Source organism: Sycon ciliatum, chromosome 1, assembly GCF_964019385.1.
Source record: "Sycon ciliatum chromosome 1, ocSycCili1.1, whole genome shotgun sequence".
In the NCBI taxonomy this organism is placed as follows: domain Eukaryota; kingdom Metazoa; phylum Porifera; class Calcarea; order Leucosolenida; family Sycettidae; genus Sycon; species Sycon ciliatum.
The window spans coordinates 58,232,547-58,240,046 of NC_088643.1; the positions used below are offsets into that span (position 1 = coordinate 58,232,547).

Sequence of the window (7,500 nt, forward strand, 5' to 3'; positions counted from 1 at the left end):
CAGCGATCAGTCCTCGGAGTTGTTGTTGTTGTTGTTGTTGTTGTTGTTGTTGTTGTTGTTGTTGTTGTTGTTGTTGTTGTTGTTGTTGTTGTTGTTGTTGTTGTTGTTGTTGTTGTTGTTTGTTTGTTTTTATTTGACATCGCTAACGTTCTCTCGGTACTTGTCGGAACTCTTTAAAAGCATGTACCGGTACTACAGTAGTAGCTGGATCTTGCTCTTTGCACTAACTCTCCAGCTGAATCTGAAGCATGTTTTGCTGTGTATGGTTGCTTGCAGGCCGCAGGGCGAGTTCGCCGCTAACAATCTGGCAACAATCGAGGCTATCTACCACTTCTGTGTGCAGCTGCACGATATGACATCTGGGACGTAAGTTTTGCCTTTGCCACGCCATCATCATCCACCGTCCAGGGTGCGATGGATTTGCAACTAGCACCAAGAGTACCTAACTCCCCTATAGAGTGTGAAGACTACTCTATGTGCTGCACACCCATTGCAAGTATGTTTGCTCTTCATTTTACATCGACGATGGTCAGCATGCGCGCGGTCTGAATCTGCTGTAATTAAAAATGTTGGCTCCTTGTCTTCGCCGAGTGCTGCTTTTTGCTACTCTATGCTTCACTAAAACAATGTGGGCACCCGTAGCAGCGAGTACACTACACTGCCTGACATGAGTTTCCATCTTCAGCGTGCCGTATTGGATCCAGGTGGAGTTACACGCTCTTGGCCTGGGGGGTATACTCATACTGGTACAGGGCACACGATAACGGTCGGACATCGGACATTTTCCGACCATTTTCGATTCGAATCCGGCGCTTTTTTTCTTGAACGGACAATCTGTCCGATCGAAATTCACAAAATAGCGTCGCTGGGAAAGAGAACGGCTGAAGACAATGGCGCTCTGCCTGGGAAGAAGTCTCACGAAGTCGGAGCAGCAACCTGTGACAACAGGGTTTTACAGCAAGACAGGGAGCTGTCCACTTCAGTGTAGCTCCAGTTTGAGCGTAGCAAACGATTGAGTTTTGAAATGAAATTTCTTCGCTTTCTCGCTACTTGTACAATAGCTCCTTCTTCGCTTTCTCGTCACAGTGTCCGGCCATGTCCGACCGGTTCCAGAAATGGCAGGACATTGTGTCAGAGCAATTTCGAAATCTTATCGTGTCCCCTGCTGGTACCTCTCACTGTAGCAGATAGAGACATGCATGTGTTTTTTAAAGGGGGGGGGGGGGGGGTAGGTATTTGGAAGCGCCCTTGCGGTGACGTCCTGCAGATGGGTCAGTTTTACCATATTATTCTGCTACAGGTAGACTCCCTCTAATTCGAATACGGTATAATTCGAACATTCCGTGTAATTCGAACTTTTTCGTCGTACCGATCTTCTGCAAGTCACTTCAAGTCAAAATCGAATGCATAATTCGAAGTACGAAAAGTGCGCCGGTTGGATAATTCGAACCCAGTCTTCGTACAGAAGAGCTGTTTACAGTACATTGGCTATGTCCTTTGAACGCTTATTTCGAAGTGAGATTGAGTTGCTATCCTTGTAATTCGAAGTTCATTCTTTTCTCCTTCTCTAGCCAAGAGTAGCTCAAAAATCGATCGATGGTCCGCTGCAGGATCGACTATAGCGTTCAAGAAACCCACCTTCTCTCGAAATTTGATTCAAGCCCGTGCGAGGCAAATTGCAAAGGTTTGATTGAAGACGACTTCTTCCTGGTGGCTGACTCTCTTCGTGGATCTCGATGGCCTTTCTTACCGCGCCAGCTCGTGCGCGGAGATGTTGGCGCACAACAACACTATTGTCGTAAATATTGTCTATGCCTTTGCTCCACTTCCGTTCTTCAGAACGACGTGCTGCTGTCCAACGGCCTTTCATGACGCGGATTAGGCAGCGCAGTTCTTTTCCGTTGAAATTGTTTCAGGAAAGCTACAGTGACTGACAACTTCTTCACTAGAAGATAATAATGTCAAAATGATTTTGTGTCAATCCAGTGTTTTGATGATCCGTTTTACATGACCGGCACCTATGTTTCGTTGATGCAAATAAAAATGTGCAAAAAATATTCAGCATGCGATTTCAAGCATTTTGACATACATATCAGTGCATGGGGCTGCATTTGGATAATTAGAAGTTCTGGATAATTCGAAGTTAGGGCCTGGCAATTTGAGGTTCGAATTAAAGGGAGTCTACCTGTAGTTGTGTTGGACTGGGTGGAAACATGTCATGATTGTTTTGTTTTTCGTCGTGGCTTCTCCTTGGTTTTTTTGTGTTTTTTTTCACCAGAGCACACAACGGTGAGTTTGACAATCTACTCTGGCACTATGTGCATACTTACAGCCATGTTGTCTCTACGCAAGCCATTCGAAGGTTAGTTAAAGTACTGAACCTGGTAGCATTGCCAGCCCACGTACCCGTGTCAACATTCCTCTGTGTGGATGCATGCATGCATGCATACGTGACGGTGCTCAGTCGTGTGTTGTGTGTTTCCCTTGTAAGTCGTAAGCTTCACCTGACATCACTGAACCTCAGATGGCTGTGCACGAGCGTGCCTGGTCAAGTATTGGCCATGTCTGTAGCCACAGCTGTGCCCGCTGAAATCCTGCCTCGTGGCATGGCTATGTTTTTGGTACATGTATACGTCTGCACCAGGGAGTCGAATAAGCCCGGAAAAGACACACCTTGCAAAACCTCTGATGATGTGTGCGCCTCACGGTTCCTGTGGACGCTCCTGGATACTTCACACGAAGTAGATAGTGCAGGAACCTCAGAATGTGGCGACTAATTTTTGCATGTTATGCATCACGTGTATTACTAGTAGTTTTTGGAAATGCCTGGTGTGCCATAGGATAGCATCAAGAGTCTTCAGAGGTGTGTTGCCTACTAATGTGGCTTGCTGCATGCATGTCCCCAGTACATTGTAGCAGTGTCCCCCTGCAAAGTGTCTCACAGCGTGCTTCCATCTGTGCCATTGTCTTTGTTGCTCAGGGCGGCAGCAGCCAGTGCAGCTGAAGACCACCAACCTTCTACAGCAGCTCATAAAGTAGAAGAAGAAGAGTCCAGAGCTGCAGCACAGTAGTAACTGCCCGGATGGAAGCTGAAGAAACGAGTCCTACAGTAGATCCAAAGCAGGATCGTATACTGGACATTCTTCCTGCACACTCGAGTACTAGTATTTTCTTTTCAGCAAACACTGGTCAATTAGAACTTTTTTATTTTTAAAGTCTGGTTTATCATGATCTTCCAGAGACTAACATAAGAGCGTTACAGGAAATACAAAATCCATTCGTAAATTCAGTGTGGCACATGAACATGTCTTAGCCGTTCATTTCGAGAATGGCCGTTTCGAATCGTAAAAAAAAAACACCGCTCATGGCGGTGACGATAGTAAGTAGTATCTATATGGATGTTGCGGAAATCTCAGCGGTTAAAAAAACAGTGGCTTGCAGTTGCCATGCATGTAGCACAGTGGAATCCTACAATACAAGAGCAAGAGCGTTGCCAATATGCGAGGAGTCACAAGTATACTATAATTATTGTTGTTACGACTCCCTCGTGTACAGCAGGGAGCAGGGATTGGGGATGGGGCAGCAGCCTTGGAAATCAACAGCAAAATAGTGATATGATACAAGTCAAAGATGACGGAGAGCGCTATATGTACATGGCACTTGGGGCACGAGTACGAGAATATGTACACAATGATAGTACAAGGAGATAGAATAACGACCAGCAGCATGTAACAGGTTAGGAGAGCAAATCGGTAGAAGTCAGGACAGAGTGTCGAAATAGAAGGGGAAATGAAAAGGGAGGATACACCAAGCTGTGGCGCGAACTGGAATAATTATGCTGGGATTTGTCTGCACGCGGTTCATTCCCTATTCTTGCACTGGTGACGATGGCTGGGCAGAATATGCTTGCTGTTATAAGTGTTATTACTACACCAATGTCTCGACACAGTCTGTGCTAGACGTTGATGATGTAACTTCAGCGTCAGCCGCACCCTTAGCCGCTGCTGCAGCAGAATTGGCATCAAATTCGAAATGCGACCTGATGTTGGCCGTCGACTGGCGTGGTGAGGGTCCAGGAGACGGCTCCTGGACCGAGATGTGCGGCGTATCGCGAGGCGCAGCGCCTGCAAATCACAAACGCGTCAAAAACAATGCATCTCTAAATTGTATCATTCACAACAAAATGTACATACATTGCCAGGGCAATGAAGCAAGGAGTCTTAACTACAATGCACTGTTTAAATGTACATGTACTTTACTCAATAGCACACAAGGACACAACAACCCTTACTCTCTTCGTATTCTTACAAGTATCAGGTATGCTTTTGGCCAACGTCTACTTCGAAATAGTACAATGTACATGTATCATGACACAGTGGAAAAATTAGTCTAAAGAAAAGGGAAGCGATTCACTGTCTTTAGGACCAAAATGGCTGCCAAGCATTGCATCGCAATTTACATGCTGCAGCTGCATCTCAAATTCTCCATTCTCCAGTAGCATGGTGGAAACATGGTGGGAACGTACATATTGTAGGTTAGGGGACTGCCAATCCCCAGGTTGTAACGAAACCCAGTGTTTCAGACCAAGTGAAAATAGTCGAAAACTCTGAATCATCACTACCAAGAGTACACAGCCCCCAAGAGTGTGCAACTCGTGCATGCAGCGCTGTCCCGGCATGACCTCAAGTTGACACCATTGCTATGATGCAATGCTACTCGCCAGAGTGATTTACAACGTTTGCACGGGGTGCCAGCACATCACACGTGTGTCCTCGCACTACATGTACATAGTTAGTACTTAATAGTAGTTCGTACAGGATCAGATGAGGGATTTGTCCACCACTGGTCCAGGATAAGTCTGACAATAGAGAGGTTTCGCTTCGCGTTGTTCTGCACTACACCGTGAAATTTCACGTCGGTGTGGCAAATCTTGGCGTCGAAACTCCCGTTCATGACGTGAGCTGAGGTCAACTCACGTTCGACGTGAACGCGAGTTTCACGGTGTGGTGCAGAACAACGTGAAGCGAAACCTCTCTATTACGTGTTCACCGCGCATTGCATAAAAAACGACGTCAACTTGCAATTCTGCCGGGACAGTACTGAGAGTGGAGTTGCACACTCTGGGGGTTGGGGGTTACGTACTCTTGCCACTGCTACTACTAACTTTACTACTGTCATAATGTATGTAGAATGTAGAACAGATGTAACGCACCATCAACAGTCGTTCTGTTCAGGATTGAGTGCTGCAGGATCTTGGGCAGCGTGCTGAACGTCTGTGCCGACAAGCCATAGAAACCATCCTCGGGAGTGCCGCATGGACCATTCAACGCATGAAGCAGCGCTCGAGTCATCTACAAACAACGCAGGAAAGACAAAGCTGACACACTTCCTGGTACAAAACACACCTTTCTCTCTCTCTCTCTCTCTCTCTCTCTCTCTCTCTCTCTCTCTCTCTCTCTCTCACAGACACACAGACACACAGACACACACACACAGACACGCATACGTGCAGTTGGGTGGCAACAGATTTGTCACAGACCAGCAGTTGTTCTACGGCACAGAGACAAACCCGCACAAGACAGTTAACCCTTCTGCAACTGGTGCACAATCCAGAGAAATTTGCTAAGGACATTTTGCCCGGGTGACAAGATGACGTGGGTAAAAATATAAGGCTAAAATAAAACTGATGAGAGGCTGGAGCCTGTTCAGAAAGGGCGAACGCATGTGACAAGTCCATACTTACCATCAACACTTGAGGAATAAGGCTTTCTGTTGCTCTCCAGTTCAGAGCATGAAGGGCCTGCATTCCACAATGTTCCTGACCATTGAACCTGAAGAAGCAAAGAGCGCCGAAAGCAGAGAACATGACACAGGAGGATCAGAGAGTGCATCACCGAGACCATTTCACAAAAAAAGTTGAAAACAGCATCTAAGCTGGCATGATATTTCGCCAAGCAGTTCTTGAGTCATGCTAGCAGCAGCAGCAGGATTAGCGCCTTACATGCAGCTGTGAACACCGGTTGCCAGCTCTTGGTAGACTTCTGGTGCTAAACAGTGCCGTGCACGGCCCGCCAGTTTGCTCAACGCCTTTTCATCCAGCATGAACTTTTTATTGCTGTCATCGCGGCCGGCTTGCCTCAGGCCAATCAAGACGTCCTGCTGAAAATTTAAACAAAACAAAAGACCACAAGAAGAGAGTTGTATGGTACATGCAGCACACTGCCACGGCACACTCACCAGCACAACACGATCACAGACAGGGCAGAAACCAAGAGTACACGTAACAGCAACGTTATGTTTGTTTCAGAGAAACTGTGAACGGCTGTAGTAGCAGAAGATCAGGGAGTCGTGCCATCTACAGAGGATGACGAGGCTGGCCTCTATGGGTGAATGGAATGTGAAACGATTTGGGTTGCGCTCCCAGGCTGCTCGTTCCAGTCGCCCTTGGGGCAAGGCCAACTCATGCACATCGGCATAACATGATATCGATGGTCTAGGCTGCGTGCAGGGTCAGCAGTCCAGGACGTGATCACAAGTTACATAGAGCATGGATCAGGTATTCAGAAGGGAAAACAAAATGCACAACGTTTTGGGTAGTATGCGTCGGCAAGAGTACATGAAAACCAGAGTGTGCAGCGTGGGGCCTTTTCTGCCATGGGTGTCTGTCACGGCGGAATTCCGTGATTACATCATATTTGGCGCAGATTTGGGGCGGGATATGGCGTAGTGCGTACAACTGAGCTGCAGTTGTGCAGAAAGAGACCTGCTTGAATCCTGCTTGTGCGCACTACATCACTAAAATGATGTAATCACGGAATTGCGCCGTGACAGCAACCCATCCGAGCTGCACACTCTGGTTTTCATGTACTCTCGGCGTCGGATAAATCGGATGATTCGGCAGCACTGCATAGGCTAAAGAAGTAAGAGCAACTTACCACTGATATGCTGGGTTGTAACCTATCTGCACTCGGGAGGGACTCCGTCTTCGTACAATTCTCCACTTTGGGAGAAATGATAGCGCCTGGTGACATAACACCATGTACACTACTCTTCTTCAGGTCAAAGCCAGATACACATACTCTGTAAGCCACAGTAGTACACAGATACCCACATGCAAGCATACCAACACACACACACGCACGCACGCACATACACACCACAGCACAATGTCTAATATATACATGGGCCCAGGACAAACCTGTCCATCAAAACCAAACGGTGTGTACCATTTTGGTGGTCAGTTATTGTAAAGACAAATCTGATTGCACTTCAAACACAGCAGAGTGACACACTCAGACACACAAAGACGCACATACAGTTTAAATCACGCACCTACGACAAATGGTAAATTTTGCTATCCAGACGGAATGGACTTCAGTATAAGAACGCAGTAGAAATAAGCCATGCATTCGCGGTATGTTAGGCAATTGTGTCCCTGGCCGGGACTGTGTGAGTGACGTATCGAGCAAAATAGTGATATGATACAAATCAAAGATAACG

General features: G+C 46.8%; 2 protein-coding genes across 3 annotated transcripts in view; one reads left to right on the forward strand and one right to left on the reverse strand.

Moving 5' to 3' along the window:
* The window catches only part of LOC135804574 (tRNA-uridine aminocarboxypropyltransferase 1-like), a 14,314-nt gene extending 11,029 nt beyond the window's left edge, over positions 1 to 3,285 (forward strand). The window contains exons 8-10 of the mRNA XM_065318470.1: positions 277 to 366; positions 2,279 to 2,362; positions 2,981 to 3,285. Of these exons, the coding sequence (XP_065174542.1) occupies positions 277 to 366; positions 2,279 to 2,362; positions 2,981 to 3,071 (265 nt within the window). The 3' untranslated portion in view covers positions 3,072 to 3,285. The remainder of the gene's footprint in view (positions 1 to 276; positions 367 to 2,278; positions 2,363 to 2,980) is intronic.
* LOC135804573 (hyccin 2-like) overlaps positions 3,190 to 7,500 on the reverse strand; it is a 9,612-nt gene continuing 5,301 nt past the window's right edge. Inside the window, exons 8-12 of one of the 2 annotated variants that reach the window (XM_065318469.1) lie at positions 6,936 to 7,080; positions 6,002 to 6,156; positions 5,744 to 5,831; positions 5,213 to 5,351; positions 3,190 to 4,124 (exon numbers count right to left, since the gene is read on the reverse strand). In XM_065318469.1, the coding sequence (XP_065174541.1) occupies positions 3,928 to 4,124; positions 5,213 to 5,351; positions 5,744 to 5,831; positions 6,002 to 6,156; positions 6,936 to 7,080 (724 nt within the window). In that variant the 3' untranslated portion in view covers positions 3,190 to 3,927. Of the gene's footprint in view, positions 4,125 to 5,212; positions 5,352 to 5,743; positions 5,832 to 6,001; positions 6,160 to 6,935; positions 7,081 to 7,500 lie in introns of both variants that reach the window. The other variant, XM_065318468.1, reaches the window with a different exon arrangement.